Genomic DNA, 20,633 nt, shown 5'->3' with positions numbered 1-20,633 from the left:
TACTCAGAAGAACATCACATCTCCCTCCTGTAAAAGAAGAGCAGCTCACCTATCAGGGACTCAATAGTGGGAACTTCCCCCAGGTCATCCAGCAGCTCATGAATTGGATCATTGTGCTCAGGTGCAATCGCATCTTGATGATCTAAAAGCAGCTAGATTATATACAAATATAAATATACATTTAACTGTTCGTCCTGTGTCTTGTTTCACCTAATTTAAGAATTACATTATTTAGGTTCTCTTTGGAGAGAATTCCTCTCAGTTCATATGATTCCAAGTGAAGATACTAGCAGGCAAATGTCTGGTATCGTCACATAAGACTTAAACTATCAGATGACTTCACAAGAAAAAAAATATTAAAAAGGCCATAAGCAGACCAACTACTGACCTCAACATTTTGACAATTCAGAAGATATTGCCTTTTTTTTAACAATATCGTCAACATTTGAATTTGTTAAATGACTCACATTAAACCAATCAGTAACAGATTGTTCAGAAGGGCCATTCTGCAAGAAAGAAACGTGACTGATGTATACTTACCGTGTGTGTATTGATGATTTCTCCAATGGAAATATAGATAACTGGTTTAGTGAGAGTCACCAAGTCAGAATATTCATCAACATTAAATTTATCCTGTAGTTCTGGAACCTCACAGGCAGCCTGAAAAAAACGTCTTCAGACATAAAGAAAAAAGAATCAAAACAATCCTGCCAATCACAAGCACTGACATAACCAAGGCATTGACTCTCTGTGATATTCTCAAGCAGAGCTGTTCTTTGGAACTTTGGTACAATAAGAGGAGGTTACTTACCTGTAACTGGAGGTTCTTTGAGATGTGTGGTCCCTTTCTGTATTCCACTGAGGGGTTTACGCATGAACACTATGAGTCTGGAGCTGGAGAATTTGAAAGTAGTGTCCCTTGGTCCATGCACGTGCTCTGGCTCACCTCATGGTTTTGTTCAAAGCGATGAAGGGCAGAGCAGACTGACTGTATCTCCAGTTCCTTCTCCACCCTGAACCAGACATATCCGAAGCAGAGGGGAAGGAGGGCAGGAAGTGGAATGCTGTTAAGGACCACACATCTCAAAGAGCCTCCAGTTAAAGGTAAGTAACCTCCTATTCGTCTTTGAGTGATGATCCCCTACTGTATTCCACCTAAGGTGATTAGCAAGCAGTACTTAAGTCAGAGGAGGGTGTGAGGATGAAGATGGAACAGTCATGCAGACGACTGCTGGCCAAAGGAGCCATCTGATGCCAAGTCCTGTACTAAGGCATGTGTTGCAAAGATGTGCACGGAACTCCACGTGGCCGCTCTACGTATGTCCTGGAGCAGGACGTCCTGAAGGGAGGTTGTGGTCAAAGTCTGGACTCTTGAGGAAAGCAGCTGTGCCCCAGTAGGGGGAGGCAGGCAAGACACATAGTTGATAGCAAAATGTAATGCAACACAAAATCTACTTGGAGATTCTCCGGATGGAGATTGCCTGACCCCTAAGTCTTTCTGCTAGTGCAACAAACAGTTTGGGGGACTTTCTGATGGGTCTTGTCCTCTGCAGGTACAAGGCCAAAACCTGTCAGATGTCTAGGGAGTAGAGTTGTCGTTCCTCGGCAAATGCGTGAGGCTTCGGGAAGAAAACAGGTAAGTGAATGTAGGTGAATGGATTGATCAATGTGAAACTGGGAGATTACCTTTGACAGGAATTTGGGATGTAGGCGCAAACAGACTTTATCTTTATGGAAAACTGAAGTGGGGGAGGGTTTGCCACCCTCCCTGCCACAAGTTCACTGACCTTTCTTGCAGAAGTCATAGCAATAAGGAAGCCGACTTTCATGACATAGAGCATAATGCCAACAGTTTGAAGGGTGATTTTATTAGTACAGATAGAACTATATTCAGATCCCATTGCAGAGTGATGGGTTGGATGGGTGGGAAGGTTCTGATGAGGGCTTCCAAAACCTAACAGTTAACAGGTGTGTGAAGACAGTGCTCTTCCTCAGGACAGTGGAATGCGCTAATGGCTGCTAGGTGAACTTTCAGAGAATTGAGGGCAAGACCTGATGCTTTCAAGGACAGGAGGTAGTCGAGGAGGAGGGAAATCCTCACCCATTCTGGGGAAAGTTCCTTTTGTTGGGCTCAGGAAGTGAAACATTTCCACTTGGCCCTGTAACAGTGTCTAGTGGATTCTTTCCTGCTGCAGGAGAGGATGTCTTGCACAGCTAAGGAACAGGTCTATTCTAGAGTAGATGCCCATCCAAATACTATGCTCTAAAGGTGTAGTGCCTGTGGCTTGGGATGTCTGATTTCACAGTTGCATTGCATCAGCAGATCAGGGAAGATTGGGAGGGGAATTGGTGGACGGGTTGACATACATAGGAGGTTGGGAAACTAAAACTGTCAGGGCCAGCAGGGAGCGATCAGAATGACTGTCATTCTGTCTCATCTAATCTTACAGAGTACTCGAGGCAGTAGAGATAGAAGAGGGAAGGCGTAGTTGATTTGGTCTGACCAGATGAGTATAAGAGCAAAGCCCTGAGAGTGATGGCCAAGACTTCCCCTGGAGCAGTTCATGTTGAACTTGTGGGAGGTGAAGAGGTCTTTGGTAGGTATCCTCCATCAGTTGAAGATGGCGCAAAATACTGAGTCACAGAGTTCACGCTCATGGTCAATCGCAAACTGCCTGCTTAGCAAGTCCACAATCACATGCGTGTCCCCGGGAGATAGGCTGAAGACAAGAGGATATGGTGGGCGATGCGCCAATTCCAGAGATTGACCACTTGTGCACACAGAGCAGTCAATCTCATGCCCTTGTTGTTGATGTAGAAAACAATGGTGGTATTGTTCAACATAATAAGAACACGATAGGAACAGATGAACAGGAGAAAGGCTTGGCATGCTTTTCTTACAGCTCGGAATTCCAGGATGTTGATGTGCCTCCTGAATTCCCGAGGAGTCCATGCTCCCTGTGTTATGTGATTGCCCATGTATGCTCCCCTGTCTACAAGGGATGCATTGATGATGATCATCTTGTCTGTGGAGGAGGAGAGGAAGGGAACCTCTGTGTAAACATGACATGGGTCCGTCCACCACTGGAGGGATGAGAGCACCCTGGGGAAGACTGTCAAAACATGAGGTCCATGGTATGATGTTTGGGCAAGTAAACCGTCTGGAGCCATATCTGGAAGCAGTGAAGGTGGAGCTGAGCAAAGGCAGTGACTTATGTACACAACCATGTGGCCCAGCAGACAAGTCCTGGCCGGGACATAAGCATTGTTGATGTGAGTTATGAGTTCTTGCAGTGTCTGGAACCTGTTACCTGGTAGGTAAGCCCATGCTGTGACTAAGTTGATGGTGGGACGAAAGAAGATTCGAGGGATGAAAGAAGGTCGAGCAGCATGGAAGTTGAAACTTGGGCTTTGTGTCTGGACCGTGCAGCTAGGAGCCTGTGGGCCAGATGGATATTGATGTGAAAATAAGTGTCTTGCATATCAAGAGCTGTAAATCACATGCATTTTTCTAGGGATGGGATGATTGCTGCCAGTGTGACCATATGAAACTTGGGCTTGCAAATGAAGTGACTGAGGTGACAGAGGTCCAGAATTGGTCTCCACCTGCCTTCTTGGGTATCAGGAAGTAAGTGGAATAGAACCCAGTTCCTTGATATTCCAAGGGAACGCGTTCTGCCGTTCCCTGTTGCACTAAGGAGTTCGCCTCTTGGGTGAGGATGCTGTCATGAGAGTGGTCCATGAGGAATGATTGTGGGGGCTTTGGAGGAGGTAGTATGATGAATTCGATTGTACAGCCATGTTGGATTATGTTCAGCACCCATTTGTCCATTGTTACCACACTCCAAGCTTGAAAAGAGTGTGCTAGATGATCCCCAAAGGAGGTAGGATGGTTGTGAGGTTGTAGGCAAGGTAGTTGGCAGCTCTTGAGGCTGACTCAGAAATATCTTTTAGTTGCGGATTGCAGCTGCAAGGGGGAAGCATGTGAAGTGGGGTCCCAGAGAGCGGGATATCTGGGTCTTCTGTCACTTCCTTGGTGGCTTATAAGGTCCCTGATGGTAAGACTGGAGGGATCAGTAGCGTTGTGTGGATGGCGGGCAATGGAACTTGCACTTCATGGCAGGTGTGTAAATACAGAGAGTGAAGGGTGGCTCTGGAGTCCTTGAGAGCATGTAGGCAATCATCCATCTTTTGATTAAAAAGATGGGATTCATCAAATGGGAGGTATTCAATAATGTTTTGCACCTCCCAATGGAAAACAGAGGAGTGGAGCCATGATTCCGTACGAATAACTATAGCCATAACCATAGCCCTGGATGAGGTTTCTGCTGCATCCATCGCCAGCTGGAGCGTTGTTCTGGCCACCAGTTTCCCTTTCGTAATGATTGCCTGGAAATGAGTCCAGTCCTGTTCTGGGAGTTAGTCAGCAAACTCCTCCAGTCTGTTCTAATTCAGGAAGTCATATTTGGCCTGATAGTTTGAAATCCTGAATTGGAGACTGGCAGAGAACAGAACCTTATACCCCAAAAGGCCCAAGTGCTTGCCCTTCTTGTTGGATGGTGTGGAGCGCAGGCGTTATCTCGCTCATTCAGTTGCTGCTTGGACCATGAGGGAATTCGGGAGGGGGGGTGAGAAGAGAAACTCAGACTCCTTAGCCAGAGCATAATATATTTTTTATGCCCCTCTGAGGATAGCCCTGCATGTGGTTGGTGTGTGCCATACTGTCTCGGCTGGTTCAAGAATGGCATTGTTACTAGACAATGTGATTCTAGGTGGTGCTGATGAGTGGAGGATATCGAGGAATTTATGCTGGGTATCCTGGATTTCCTCTAGGGGAATGTGGAGTTTCCCCGCAACTCTATGCAGTAGAACTATAGGGTTAGAAGGGACTGCAAGAGTCATAAAGTCTAACTCCTTGCCAAGATGCAGGATTTGTAGTTTCTGAAATTGTCTAAAGTTGTCAGGAGCCAAAGGGGACGCTGTAGCCACTGCTTCATCCAGGGAAGACTAGGGGAATCTCTCCAGTTCTGGTGGCACCATCAGAGCTGGGCTGAGGGATTCCTCCTTCAGCAATGGATCTGAATGCCTGCTAGAAGGGGCCCTCAATGGGGAGGCAGGTGAAGGCTCCCTTGTGGATCAGGCAGGTTCTGAGGGGGGGTATTGGGACAAGGACCCCCAATAAGGCCAGTAGTCTGGATCCAGAGGGTCTTGAAGTGGTCCCCATGACATAGGGAACCAGTGGCTCCATGGTGGTTGGAGAGGCAGGTATTGCCAAGATCTGGACAGCCTTTGTAAATACATGTACGGTTGGCACAATGCTGATAATTCCTCTCCAGTGTCCAACTCATCAGAGGATGAGAAGGCAGACTCTCGTTTCATCAGGGTACAGTCGAGCCAGTGGGAGTGCATAGACCATCGAAGCAGGACGTGAGGGGTCTTGCAATAGTGTCATATCATGAGGGGAAGAAATAGTCTCCCTAGAGGTAGTGGGTCCCAACAAATGCCCTGATCCCAGTTCTGCTAACGCAAAGACGTCCTGGGGCTCAAACGCCTTGGTGTTCAGGGTACTCTAGGGGTTCTCAAACTGAGGGTTGGGACCCCTCTGGGGGTCACAAGTTTCTTACATGTGGGGTTGCGAGCTGTCAGCCTCTACCTCGAACTCCGCTTTGCCTCCAGCATTTATAATGGTGTTAAATATATGAAAAGTGTTTTTAATTTATAAGGAGGGGTCACACTCAGAGGCTTTCTATATGAAAGGGGCCACCAGTACAAAAGTTTGAGAACCACTGGGGTACCCTCTCTTTACTCGGAACTAGTGGTGGTGCTGTGGACTTCCCTGGAGTGGGCAGATCCCGCATCTTATGGGAAGCCAGTGTTGATGATACCAGTGTTCCAGTACCTGGGACTGCCGTATCTCCTTGCTTGTGGGACTTCTTGTTGTGTTTATGTGGTTTTGAGTACACTCTGTATCCAGGGCTTGAACTAGTGGAAGAAGCATCCATTTCCTTAGTTTCTGAGGAAGACTTATTCCCATGCTTATGGGTATGCTTCCTTACCTCCTGAGGCGGCTCTGGCATGGGGTTCATAGTGGTGGTACCACCAGTGCTGGATTCGGTCTCGGTTGCAGGAGGTACACTCCTCGCTGTTTCAGGCCGATGTACAGGGGGTGGTTCCCTGGCCTGAGTCTGAGTGAGGCTTCATGGAGACTTCCATAAGGTGCTTCCGGAGGCAGAGAGCATGGCCTTCTCATGTCCAGCTGGGGAAGGACTGGCTGATACTACACCTGGATGCAATGTGGGCTTCTCCCAAACAGTAGAGACAGCATTGGTGTTCATTTCTGACCGAGAAATGAGGGCAGGAGGCACAGAGTTTCAAGCCTGGGGTCCTGGGCATAGTAAGGCACCCATGCATGGGTATGGGGCGGTGGGAGGCAGGGGAGAGGGTAGACAAATAAACCCTAATCATTAAAACTACAAGAACTATGATAAAACAGCTAAAAAGTACTATAAAACTCTAAAATTTTAAGAACTATTTACAACAATGTATTTAAAGGTGTTTCAGAGACAAGGACACTACTGAAAGTTCTGACTCAGACCATGCGGCGGTGAGAAGGAACTGGAGACGCAGTCAGTCCACCCTTTATCACCTCAGATGAAACCACAAGGCGAGCCAGGGCGCATGCATGAACCAGCGGACGCTATTTTCAAATTCTTCGGCTTCAGGAGAATGGTGCGCATGCATAAACCCCTCAGTGGAATACAATAGGGACCATCACTTGAAGAAAAAGGTATGTTGGTGTTTGTGGGTCAGCTTTAGCACATGACGTGAAGGTACACAGGATATGCTAACGTGTTTTCCCCAGTATCTGCTGGACAGGTGCTACCCTGCATCTCTAGTGGCCTTGTTTACACATACAACGGGGAGAGAGATTCTACGATCATGAAACTGAAGAAAGCAGAGGCAGTCTGGTTGTATCAGACATTATTACTATTATAGGGGAAGCAGATGTGACCCCTATATTTCAGCTGTCTAGCACTTTCCATTATAAAAAATGGTAATCCTTTCTTGAAGAGCTTTAACACCACCATAGTGTGTAGCGAGACTGAAATTTGACAGGGGACAGTTCTGGGGCCAGGGAGGTGCCTTTTATTGACCTAAAAAGAAAAGGAGTACTTGTGGCACCTTAGAGACTAACCAATTTATTTGAGCATGAGCTTTCGTGAGCTACAGCTCACTTCATCGGATGCCGATGAAGTGAGCTGTAGCTCACGAGAGCTCATGCTCAAATAAATTGGTTAGTCTCTAAGGTGCCACAAGTACTCCTTTTCTTTTTGCGAATACAGACTAACATGGCTGTTACTCTGAAACCTTTTATTGACCTGTAAATTTGTTCAGATTTGGTAGAGTTAAAAACTGTTGAAAATCACCATTGCTCATCTGTATTTCACAGTACAGTTTGATTTTGGCTTGTGCTAACACCCCTCAAGATTCCATTAGCACTATGCGCACACAGTGCTCCAGTACCTCACTTCAGTACTCCACACACAGAGCAGAACCTCTGGGTGAGACACACACAAAAATAACTGGTTTCAGAGTAACAGCCATGTTAGTCTGTATTCACAAAAAGGAGTACTTGTGGCACCTTAGAGACTAACCAATTTATAACGGGGGGTGGCCTTCATAGTTACAGAGAACAGAATTTGTGTTAGTCCTTTTCCTTTAAAAAATATCCACCTAGGATATTACATACATTAAAAATGTTAATAAGGTTGAGAAGTCAAGCAATCAAAAGTTGGGAAATGCTATGCTACAATTAAGTAGTCTTCCTTTTGTGTTGTGATACAGTCTTTAATTACATAAACACATGCTATTTTTCCACTAGACCACTCCTGTATTCAGGGCACATTTCTTTTTATCCTCACTGATTATTCAGTGTGTGGCCCCATGCCTTATTTACGCTGTCCAAACCCTGCAATGAATATAAGATTATTAAATTTCCTCATGGGCTTTATGGTGCTCATTTCCATATCAGAGTTCTTCACAAATACTAGTGATTTTTATCTTCACAACTCTCCTGCAAGATAGGAGAGTATTATTATCCCCATTTTATTGACAGGGAAATTGAAAAAGGACAAAAAGGTGACTTCCCTAAGGACGCCAAGTGAATCATTGGTAGAGGTTTATGCTCAAATAAATTGGTTAGTCCCTAAGGTGCCACTAGTACTCCTTTTCTTTTGTGAATATAGACTAACACAGCTGCTACTCTGAAGCCTGTCATTGGTAGAGGTAGGATTACAATTCAGGTTCTTCTGACTGCCTACTCTGTGCTTATTACTTCCTCACATGATAAGGCAGTGTGGTCTGTAGGGGTCAGACAGAAAAATTGTACATCATCATGTAATAAAAGATGGTATCATAATAAATATGCACAAAGGCCACGTTAATTGTGGCATTTCCTAACTTTAGAGTGCTTGACTCTGCAACCTTAATAACATACTTTTAACCTAATTTGCTGTATATAGTATATAATCTATAACACAAATAAAAGCTTTGTGCAATGGCTGTTAAGTCTGATTCAGAGCACAATCTTCTGACCCACTCCTTTAAAAGAAAGAAAATGGCAAGTTAAGGGAAGAGGTTCCAGCATTTCTTGCCACCGGCAGGTTGCCTTGATCCAGACCTTCAAATGCAATCACTGACATCTTCAACAGACTGCACGTTTAAGAAACTGAACCAGTTCAAATGCAGCAGGTAGCCCAAATAGTACCTTTATTTCTTTGCAATATGGCCCTTCTCCGTACTTCCCAACCTATTAGCTGGGATCTCCTACCTGAATTTCTGATAGGACTGTGAAAGATATTCATTAATGATGCTTAGGTGAGCATTGTCTCCCATGAACATCTTATTGGATGCAGCATGCTGTAACATCTTTGCAATGGAACCAAGGTTTCTGCGCTGGTCTGTAGTCAGCTGACCTCCAGCAGAAAGGTCAATGATGTCAAATGCATCTGGAGCAACAATAGCTGGATTCATGTAGCGATAATAGAGTAAGTTGCCAATGATCTGGGAAGAGTTGAGCAGAGAAGCATGTCAAGAGGCAGTGACACAGGCTTCGACTGGGCTTTATATACTCTACTCTGACTAGGCTTTGACAAATTTTTATTATTTGCATCAGACACCCAGACTCCAGTTCAGGATTGGAGCCCTACTGTATTGGGTGCTATACATACATACTCTAGCAGATAGCCCCTGCCCCCAAAGAATTTACAGATTATATAGGAACAAGATGCAATAGGGTGTTAATCATGATGGAAGAGGGAAGGGGAAAATAAGGGTACTAGCAACAGCAAGTCAAGGTTGCAGATATTCTTAACTAAGTATCATTTGTAGGCTATAATTTTTAAAAAAATTTATAAATAAGATATATGAATAAGAACTATTAATGAGTTATTAACAGGCTGCTTACATAGTAATTATTGATGCAGTGTTGTTGTAGCCATGTCCTAGGATATTAGAGAGACAAGATGGGTGAGGTAATATCTTTTATTGGACCAGCTTTCTGTTCCAAGCTTGCCTCCCTCAATAACAGAAGTTGGTTCAATAAAAGATATTACCTCACCCACCCTGTCCCTCTACATAGTGATTAGGCAGTTTACCATGGGTATGAAAACAGAGATGACACTTAAAGGATCTGAAGGAGGATAGAGTAGTGACTGTGTAAACTGATTTGAGGAAGGTGTTCCATGCAAAAAGGGCAGCATGGAAGAAGAGATGAAGGTAATTGTAAGAGAAGTGAGCAAAAAAAGTGTCTGCCATCATTGGCAGAACAAAAGAATGGTGAGATGGGACAAGTAGGGGGAGTAAAATTGAGGAGAACCTTGAAGGCAAGGACCAAAGTTTGCGTTTAATGTGGTGGAGACAGAAAGTCAGTGGACGGATTTGACGAGTAGTAATACTGGTGGAAAACAGATATTAATTTTCACAACCCCCCCTTCAGAATAATTCCTGAAGAAATCAACTGAAATTTCCCATAGAGATCTCAAGATAACCGTGATTTAGGAAAACCGAGAAACCATTTCAACTCAGATGCCAGAAAAGTGAGAAAAGCAGATACTAGAAGGACTACTTGGTGAACAGATTTGTACTATACAATACCATGTTAAATGTAAACAGCTAAAACCCTCGGAGAATGAAGACAACTGTTAATAAATATGTTGTCCATGTACTTACAGGCTTCCTTCTATCTTCATGTGACATTTAGCCAAAGATATTCCAGGGAAAGGAAGTTAAGACCCAACTAGCTATCCTGGAACTGTATTCTCACAGTGTGTTCTGTGGCTTTCTGGTGAGCCACAGATCTTTTCTGGTTGTTGCGGAGTGTTGTCATACAACATCATCTCCTGATTTCTAAGTGCTTCGATGTACGGAAGAGCCTAGACGCCTGAACAAACCGCTGAAATCAGGGAGTAACTAGCTTAACACTTATACAATAGAAGAGGAGGCGATAGGAACCACTTTCAGGGGTCAGACACAGCAGTGGAACTTTTTAAAAATAAAGTACTTCCTTGGTATTATTATTTTTCCATGTAAGCAACTGCTATAGTTACACAGTGCTGCTGTGTGAACATTAAAGATAATGAGGGTTCTAAAACTGGGAATGAGAAATGTGTCTGAGAGACACCCTCTCTACTAATATGTGACCAAACTAAGAAAAATATGGAGAACTGTGTTATATGGGGCCACTTCTGTTCTTAAACATCTATTAATCATATGTGAACATTAAGTCTACCACTGTCTGTAGCTTTGACTTTGCCATCTTTACAACTATATTGTTTCTACAGAGAGCAGGTTTACAGGAAAGCCTAGGGAAAGTTGCAGTTTTCTCTCTAAATTTACAGTTGGAAAAAAAGTTAATTCACCTGCACAGAAAGTCTAGAATCGATGCTTCAGTGTGGGAAAGCACAGAACTAGAAGAGAGAAGAAAACAGCATTCAAATTTTTTTTTATAAAGTAGGAGCAGAGCAGTTTAAAGAGACATTATCAGGTATGCTATGCTCTAAACCTAGGGTTTGTTAATTAAAAAGGGGTTCATGGAAATACAAATGTTTTCATTATTATTATTTTTTAATCTCAGTGAAGGTTTTGGAATTTTAAATGTGTCTAAGTCAAGCACTGCCATATTTCAATACTGAATGAAAACCAGAAAGTGATACTAATTAGACAGCGACAGCAGAAAGGTGTAAATATACAGTAGAAATGGTGAAAAGTGATTTACTATATCCTGCTGTTGAAATACTGTGGGGTGCTATTACTAACACAGGTAAGGATATGGGAGTTTTTAATATATATTTTTAACCTGATATTGTCTCTTTAAGAAAGGAAGACCTTGCTGCAATTGCTTCAGCAAAAACAAAGATTCACTTGCTGGCAAAAACTGTACAGCAAGTCAAGAAAACTTGAAGGATCAAATGCCCAAAGGAAATTAAAAACAAGGCAGAAGCGACAGGATCCCTCCTTCTAAGCCCTGTACCATATACAACAACATTCACACACAACACAAAATACAGCTGGAATAGTCTATGTCCTTAATGAGAAAGCACTAAAATCTAAAAGATCATGTACATATTCCAGGGAGCAGGATGAAACATAGATCTGTCTCTGCAATAGCCAGGTTGGCTCCGAGTCTGATTTGCAATCATACACACTACTCTTTGCCAAAAGGAGGGCAAAGGTATTCAGCTCCTTACCTTCAGCAACTCATCCTCACCAGCATCAGGAAATTTCTCATGTAGTGAATCTTTCAGAACCTTGGCAATGAAGCGCATGCCATAACTATGAAAGAAACAAGAGAGCAAGCAAGACCTCTGTGAGCATGAAATCAAAAATAGTTTTCAGAAAGCAAAGGTGCAGCTCATTGTACTTACGGGATTTTATCCACTGAGCTGATGATGGCTGACAGGAACTTGTCTGTCACTGTCCGCATGTTTTTGATGGATGCATCTAGGCGTGTCCTCACCTCTTCATGAGCCAGAGCTTGCTCAGGTGTAACATCATATGGCAACTTACTGTTAGACAAAACCCACAAGTGAATGAGGCCTAAGCATTCCTTTCAGCAAAGGGGCTGGCTGTCCTCTTTCTTACCAGCTTGAACTGAAAACTGCCATTTAGCCCTAATTTGCTTGGCTGGTAAGAAAATATGGTTACTTATCTCAAAGAATACTAGTTATTGCGGGGTGTTTTGTCCACACAGATTCAACTCTTGAGTGCATGTCTCCCAGGAGCAAGATATTGACGACTTTTTAATAGCAGTGTCTGTTGGGGCCATGCCTGCGCCCTTGGAGCCCTTGTGAGCTCTGTAATTGAGGGTATCAGGGGTGGGGTGACCGTAAGCACCTCTCACTTTCTTCATCAATAAGATTCCCAAGTGTCAAGACTTCAATTAGCAAGGGGCAGCAAGTTATGTGGGCCTGTGGTGCCCGTGCTCCACCCGTGTTCGGGACGGGGATGGGTCTCTCCCCTGGCCCTGCGCGCCTCCCCCTGAGTGTCCCACGGCCCCGCCTGCATGCCTCCCCCAGAGCGTGCCTGCCTACGCCCTGGGCAGCTGCCCTGCTGCTCCTCGTTGGCCGCTGCTGGCTACAAAAGGGAGTGGTGCTAGCGGCACACTGAGGAGTTTGGGTGGAGATTCAGAGGACTGAGTGAGTGACTGTAGCAGCTCAGGGAGCCCCAGGTGGCTGCTCAGCCTGCTTTGGGCTTTTTCTTTCCCTTCCTCTCCTCTCCTTTTCTTTTGCTAGTTTCCCTTCTTTGTGACTGTACCCAGGGCACTACTCTGAACCCCTTCCCCTGCCCCACCCCCTGCTTCCTCCTCCCCATCTCCACTTTGCGGGGAGAAACTCGGGCTGTTTTCCTGTCTCCTCGCTGCAAAACAACTTCACCGCTTCTCCTCCTTCCCACTCCCACTGAGCCACTTTCTTTCTCTCCTGTCTCCCTGGGTGCAATGTAGCCTCCTGCTGCCCCATGGCCAGCTGGACTTCTCGCTGCACCTCCTGCACGTGAGCAGCTCCTTTCAGGGGTTCTCCCGGGGATGCAGCATGAAGTCTCTCTCCCCTCCTCCCCTGTAATCTCTCTCTGGAGTTGAGGGTGGGGAAAAGTTTGTTGATTGTTGTTTTTCCCTCTAAACTCTTGGTGCTCTTGTTTTTGAATGAGGATTTCTTGCTCCGGGGAAGTGTAACCCCCTGGACCTAAGAGGGGCCCTAGGAGCACGTGCCATGAGAATGGTGCGGGGTGAGTGTGCTGTCAGAGGGAAGTGGGGGGCCCCTCCCCCAGAGCTCGCTGCTGCTGGTGGGAAGAAGGCTGGGGTAGTCCTCCTTTCTGGCCCAGGCCCCAGGGCAGCCTGCCTGTACCCCAAACTTCCCATCTCCAGCCCCACCCCAGAACCCGCATCCCCAGCCAGAGCCCTCACCCCCCTGTACCCCAACCCTCTGCCCTAGCCCTGAGCCCCTCCCACACCCCAAAGCCCCCACCCCCAGCCAGAGCCCTCATTCCCCGCCACATTGTACAATATAGGGAAACTGTTAAATGTTTACTGTTTCCAATCAATTTTTACATTATTTTACATAATAGGCAGGTGTGTGTGTGTGTGTGTGTGGGGGGGGGGGGCAGCACCACCAAAAATTATACAAACCTGATGCCTCTGCAATTCACAGAGACAGAGAGAGGGTCATGGAATCTGTGTGGACATTATATCTTGAAGAACCAGTTACTGTTCAGTAACTGTACTTTCTTCCTCACATGATTGTCCACACAGATTCCACTCTTGGTGACTAGTAATCAGTATCCTTCCTTGGAGTTGGGTAAGAGGAATCTACTGAAATATCAACTGGAGGACTGCTCTACCAAAGCTTGCATGTGACCTAGAGGCCTGCAGCCAGGAATAGTGAGAAGTGAACATGTGGAATGAACTCCATGTTGCTGCCCTACAGAGTTTCCTGAAAGAGATACTGTTTAGAGGCGATGGAGGCTGCTTGAGGTCAATTTGGATCTAACGTGTTCAGGTGCATCCTTCTTCACAAGAACATATCAGCTATGTATGCAGTCCGAAACCTACTGGGACAGTCTCAGTGAGGATATCAGCTGTCCCCTTGACTATGCTGAGAATGCCATGAATAGTTTCACAGATCCTAATTGATCTGTTCCTATTCAGATAAAAAGACAATGCTCTAACCACATCTGGAGCATGGAGTCTCACTTCAGCTGGTGAAGAATAAAACTTAGGGAAGATAATCAGGAGGTGAATAGATTGATTGCGAAAATCCAAAACAACCTTATGTAGAGCTCTCCCAGCGACAAAATAAAACCACCCACAACAAGGGGTGGTATCTTTGTTGCCAAGAGAGCATCTCTTGCTGACAAAGCACTGTCCACACTGGTACTTTTCGTCATTAAAACTCTTGTTGTTCAGGGGTGTGTTTCTTTCACACCCCCAAGTGACAAAAGTTTTAACAACGAAAGTGCAGTGTACACATAGCCTATGAAAAGCCTTACTAAAATCAAGATATACCACATCTGCTGCTTCCCCCCTCACCCACAAGGCTTATTACCCTGTTAAAGAAAGCTATTAGGTTGGTATGACAGGATTTGTTCTTGACAAATCCATGTTGACTGTTAATAATCACCTTATTATCTTCTGGGTGTGTGCACACTGAATGCTTGATTATTTGCTCCATTATCTTTCCAGGTACTGAAGTTAAGCTGACTGGTCTGTAGTTCTCCGGGTTGTCCTTATTCGCCTTTTTTATAGATTGGCACTATATTTGCCCTCTTCCAGGACTCTGAAATCTCTCCCATCTTCATAAGTTTTCGAAGGTAATTGCTAATGGCTCAGCTGTCTCCTCAGTCAGCTCCTTGAGTATTCTAGGACGCATTTCATCAGGCTCTGCTGACTTGAAAACATCTAGTAATATCTAAGGGCTTGTCTACATTGCCACTTAACAGTGTGGCAACTTTATCGCTTAGGGGTGTGAAAAAACTCATGGAGGTGGGTTTTTTAGAGCGCTGGGGGAGCTCTCTCCCAGCACTCTGCTGCAACTACGTTGCCAGTGTAGACTAGCCCTATGTAATTTTTAATTTGTTCTTCCCTATTTTAGCCTCCAGATGTAGAATGTTTTCTTGTTACTCTTTATGTCTCTAGCTAATTTAATCTCATTTTGTGCCTTGGCCTTTCTAATTTTGTCTCTACATGGTTGTGTTCTTTTTTTATGTTTATCCTTCATAACATGACCTAGTTTCCACCTTTTGGAGAACTCTTTTTTGAGTTTCTGGTCATTGAAGATCTTCAGGTTAAACCAGGTGGTTTCTTGCCATACTTCCTATCTTTCTTATGCAGTGAGATAGTTTGCTCTTGTGCCCTTAATGTCTCTTTGAAAAACTGCCAACTCTCTTGAACTGTTTTCCCCCTTAGGTAAGATCCTATGGGAAGCAAGTTATCAACTCTCTGAGTTTCCTAACGTCTATCCTCTTAAAATCTATTATCATTTTCTGCCTCCTATCACTCCTTAGAATCATTAATGCTATCATTTCATGATCACTTTCACCGAAGCTGCCTTCCACTTTCAAATTCTCTAACAGTTTCTCCCTATTTGTCAAAATCAAACCTAGAATAGCCTCTCCCCTAGTTGCTTTCTCCACCTTTCAAAATAAAAAATCGTCTTCAACGCATTATAAGAATTTGTTAAATAATCTGTGCCCTGCTTTATTAGTTTGCCAACAGATAACTGGGTAGTTGAAGTCCACCGTCACCACGAAGTCCTGTGCTTTGGATGATTCTGTTAGTTGTTTAAATAAAGCCTCATTCACCTCTTCTACCTGGCTAGGTGATCTATAGTAGACCCCTACCATGATATCACTCTTGTTTTTTACCCCTTTTATCCTTACCCAGAGAGTTTCAACAAGTGCACTGCTGTGGTATTGTCTGGAGACCCTGAAGGAGCAGTAAGAATGCCCTTCATGCCAACTGAATAGCTTGGAGTTGCAGCACATTGACACACACAGATATTTGAGAGCCAATCATTTCCTCCAAATCTGAAGTTGGTCCAGCTGTGCTCCCTACCAATGGGTGGAAGCGATCACGATCAGAATCTCTGAAGAGAGGGATTCACAGATTCATAATCATCTAGTCCCACCTCCTGTATAACTTAGGCCAGGGACTTAGAAGAGGATCTGCCTCCTAGCAGGAGCGCGAGAGCTACATCTTCCCTGGTCCTTAGTATGGGTCTCCTTACAGCTTCTGTTCTGCTTGGAAGTGGAAGCTTCCAAGGAACAAGGCTTGCGAGTACTCCTTGAGCTTGGGGTAACATGATGGCTCACAGAGGCATTGGAGGAGTGCAACTGGCTGGGAAGAGGTGGTCTCTCAGAAAATGGGGTCAGTCAACCGATGCTTGCATTAAAGTCTCCAGCAGACATACCACTGCTGAATCATAGGAGGGGCAGATCTTGGAGCTTTGCCTTCAGCCGTTTTGGCCACATGGACTAGGGTGTGTGTGTGTCTAGCTTTGTACAGGGAGGCGACAGGGTACTGCGGGAGAGAAACTGTATCAATGCTTTGGTTCCACAGGGTACATCTATCTAAACTTTATTCATTCATTTATTTATCACCAACAGGTATGCTAACTAACAACTGTAGCTATGGAATTAGAACAACAATATCTAAGAAATCTTTTGCAGATTGAAGAGATGTGGATACTGCAGGATTCCATCTCAAGAGTGGTAAGAAGGAAGTGAGAGGCAGTTGAGGCTGTCCCAACCCCTTATATCCTCTGCTATGGTAGTCAAGAGAGTTCCCAACGCACAGCCCCAGTGGACACAGCTATTCAAAAGAGTTTGATCTCATGTGCATAGGGCACATGTGCACACAGAGTGGAATATATGCTGTGACAGGGTCAGGCCAGATGGCTACAGGAGAGTGATAGAAGGCAGATATATTAGCCCGAGGTTAAGTAGGTCCCTTTTCCCTGGGCAAGGTAACAGGGAAGGTTCCAGAATAATCAGGAACTTTCTGGAAACAATTAAGGCAGACAGGCTGATTAGAACACCTGCAACCAATCAAGAAGCTACTAGAATCAATTAAGACAGGCAGGCTAATCAGGGCACCTGGGTTTAAAAAGGAGCTCGCTTCAGTTTGTGGTGCGTGTACGAGGAGCTGGGAGCAAGAGGCGCAAGAAGCTGAGAGTGAGAAGGTGTACTACTGGAAAACTGAGAAGTACAAGCATTATCAGACATCAGGAGGAAGGTCCTGTGGTGAGAATAAAGAAGGTGTTGGGAGGAGGCCAGGGGAAAGTAGCCCAGGGAGTTATAGCTGTCACACAGCTGTTATAGGAGCCACTGAGACAGCTGCAATCCACAGAGCCCTGGGCCGGAACCCGGAGTAGAGGGCGGGCCCAAGTTCCCCCAATCCCTCCAACTCCCTACTTGATACTGGAGGAGTTGACCTGGACTGTGGGTTCCACCAGAGAGGAAGGTCTCTGGCCTGTTCCCCGATCCACTAGGTGAATCAGCAGAGACTGCAGGGATTCTTCTTCTTCCTTTTCCCCATGCTGGCCAGTGATGAGGCTAACTGAGGGAACGGCAGACTTGAGCCACGAAAGTGGCCAAACTGAGGGCTGCCGTGAACCTCTGAGGCGAGCAAATCTGCCAATAATCGCAGGACCCACCAAGGCAGAGGAGGAACTTTGTCACAAGGCAGACAATAACTTTGGATAGTGGTAGGACTGGGGATTTCTTGGTAGCTCCCTCTCTTCCCCCTTTCTTTGGGCGTAATGAGAAAATAATGCAGCATCCTTTTGCAGAGTGTGCATGCAGATTGAGCAAGAAGAGGTGCTTTAGTCAATTCCACTTCAGAGCCCAGACAAGTGAGCAGAGTAGCTCATTTCAACAGCCAAACTGCTCAACGCTGGGCTACAAACTAGAAACCTGGGCTGTCCCTGGGGAACAGGTGTAATATGCTCTCTGTGGAAAACAATGCTAAGTAAGCAGGCATCTGTGTTTCACACAAGCTGAAGTTTTTGCATAGTCTTCAGCTGAAGCTGGGATGATTAAGCTGACAACCCTTAGATGTTAGGGCCTGAGGGTACACTATAGGATTTTGTCAGTAGAAGGCCCTCAGCTCTGAAACTTAACCCCACCCTTAATCTTAACATAGCCAGTTTTGGCCACCAGAGCATGCTACAAGATCTCTCTCTTTGGACAGGGTAAGGATTTCTGAATGAGAAACTCAGTTTGTACTGTCAGAGTATTTTAACTGTTGGCAACATTCATTTTGAATTTTTGAACATTTGAATTTTTCAGTATGTGTTTTTAAAAATCATTTCTATTTGAACCTATCTCAGGTTCTAGATGCATGCAATGATATGCACTGAGAGAAATAAAACCAACAGGACTGCCTTAGAGTATCCAACATAAAGGGGTACCCAATTCTGTTTATGTATCTGGATGCTATTGTAATTAAAAATAAACAATAGTACTAATAAAGAGAATTGCAACTCTTTGCCATTTACAAAATATAGCAAGTTTTTCACTTGCTATAGGATGGTCACTCTTATGGGGATGCCAAACAGTGCCTGTGTAAGGCAGAAAAAATGAAGAGGACACTGACAAGTAAAAGCTCTTCCACTCCTTACCTAATATAAGTGGTCTAGAAATTAGCATTAAATGTGGCACCTGAAGCATCAAAGCTGACCCCCTTACTCAGAAAATCCTCAATATTCCAGGATAGGGAGGAGGAAGGATATCTGCTAAATTACTACAAAATTGCACACCACAGCATTTATTGTATGTATCTCACTTCAAATGCAGACTATGCAACCAAAACTGACAAGAAGCTGATTCCTGATAAGAGACGACGAAGAAAGTTATAGCTCAGAAAGTACCCCTTAGATGTCTGATTAACCCTTTAAAGCAGGTGATGCCAAGGTCTATTTCCCTTTCCTGTAGGAAAGGTGAGAGCCTTTCTTGACACCTTAGATAGGTAGCCTGTTAGGTCACATTCCATCATCAACTTTACATCTACCCAACAGGAATTGATTTGATGACTCAAACATTCTTTAAACCCAGTGGAAATTGGGAAGAGAAACTCAGTGAAGCCAGAGAGGCAAAAAGCAGATAATGTAAGGCAGCTGAGAGGTAAAAAAGCAAAGTAGTAAGTTTCCACACCTGGCCTCTCCAGTTTGCGACTCCATCTGGTTAACCCAAGATTTGTAAATGTCCACAGGATCAGTTTTGATGTTGAGTGATTTGTCATCCATGATTTCCTTCACAACAGGTGCCAGAATCTGCCTCATTGCATTCTGGCCACGGGCACCACGGTTGAAACTTACCACCATCTTAATAACAGTGGGGTTTCCAGTCACAATCTCATGTATCTGGTCTACTTTTGATCTGGAAGAGAATTAACATAAATAAAAAAAAAAACTAACTAGAAATAGTTTTACCAGTTATGCAACACACACATTTCGTGATGCATGCTTTTTAAGGCAGAATGTGTTAGTTTCATTTGTAAAGCTGGTGGATTTTTACAAAATTTCAATGAAACAAGTTACAACAAAGAGTGCATTAAGGAGACTCATGGTGCCTGGCTCAGGTGTACTAGGAGGCAGCATGGGGAATAAAGTTTAGCATCTTCATCTAAGATATGTAGCATAGCCGGCTGGTGCCCAGAATACCATGGCTTAGAGCAGTTACAGCACATTTTGCACTTCATTTTTAAAAACACTTTAAAAACATTTTTGCAGGGAGAGAGAGAGAGAGAGAGAGAGAGAGAATGGGTGTGTTTTGGAGCAGGGCAGGGAAGATATGTACGGTATTCTTTCACTATAAAAGACAGTTCATCATAGAAGACTAGGAGAAAAACTACATTTAGTGATAGCATGACTCACTGAGAGCATGAAAACAACAAATTAACAGAAAAGTCTCCAGAGAGATAGTTTATATTCTTTTTCAGTGATGAGGCCCCAGCTGTGCACTGGGAGGAATTGGACTATGATGTGACATGATCACAAAGAATGTGCTGAGCCTGTGTCCACAAACTGACCGCCTATAAGAATGTAAACTACTACAGCATTATTGAGTGCCTGCATTCTCATTAGCTGTTGAAAATCCAGGATAAGCTGAGTTTGCACTTCAGTTTCTTGGACTTGTCTACATGGCAAGTTACCATGCAGCAAGCCAGAACGCGAATCTATAGTGCACCAGATTGCCATGCAGTAACATCCTGTGTGATCACTGCTACAGCATAGTAAAAGTCCTGCATTGTGGTTTAGTATACTGCTGCAAAGATAGTGTCCTCATAGCAATCTACTGCATGGCAAGTTGGTGCACTCTAGATTCACACTCTAGCTTGCTGTGCAGTAACTTGTCATATAGACAAACCCATAGTTCTCCTGGCTTCCCTTTTCCAAGCTCCTTATTGGCTTACAAAGCTGGAGCTACTCTAGGCATAACAGCAGTTTAAATCACTTTAAATTTTGGTTACATGTTTTTCTAAAACAGATTCATTTAGCCACAGTTTTCCTCCTCAGAAAAGCAGATGCTTTTAATCTAAAATAAAACCATCCTAAAACCCAATGTAAAGAGGCTTGTTTTCT

At 44.4% G+C, this 20,633-nt stretch overlaps 1 protein-coding gene across 2 annotated transcripts in view; it reads right to left on the bottom strand.

The window, feature by feature from the left end:
• Positions 1-20,633, bottom strand: part of IQGAP1 (IQ motif containing GTPase activating protein 1) — a 184,360-nt gene that overhangs the window by 36,285 nt on the left and 127,442 nt on the right. For both annotated transcript variants that reach the window (XM_075133296.1, XM_048865968.2), the window contains exons 26-31: positions 19,204-19,428; positions 11,925-12,065; positions 11,748-11,832; positions 8,831-9,063; positions 541-673; positions 50-152 (exon numbers count right to left, since the gene is read on the bottom strand). In XM_075133296.1, coding sequence (XP_074989397.1) covers positions 50-152; positions 541-673; positions 8,831-9,063; positions 11,748-11,832; positions 11,925-12,065; positions 19,204-19,428 — 920 coding nt within the window. The remainder of the gene's footprint in view (positions 1-49; positions 153-540; positions 674-8,830; positions 9,064-11,747; positions 11,833-11,924; positions 12,066-19,203; positions 19,429-20,633) is intronic.

The sequence above is a fragment of the Caretta caretta genome, chromosome 10, assembly GCF_965140235.1.
Source record: "Caretta caretta isolate rCarCar2 chromosome 10, rCarCar1.hap1, whole genome shotgun sequence".
Lineage (NCBI taxonomy): Eukaryota > Metazoa > Chordata > Testudines > Cheloniidae > Caretta > Caretta caretta.
This window is presented reverse-complemented; position numbering and strand designations above follow the sequence as displayed.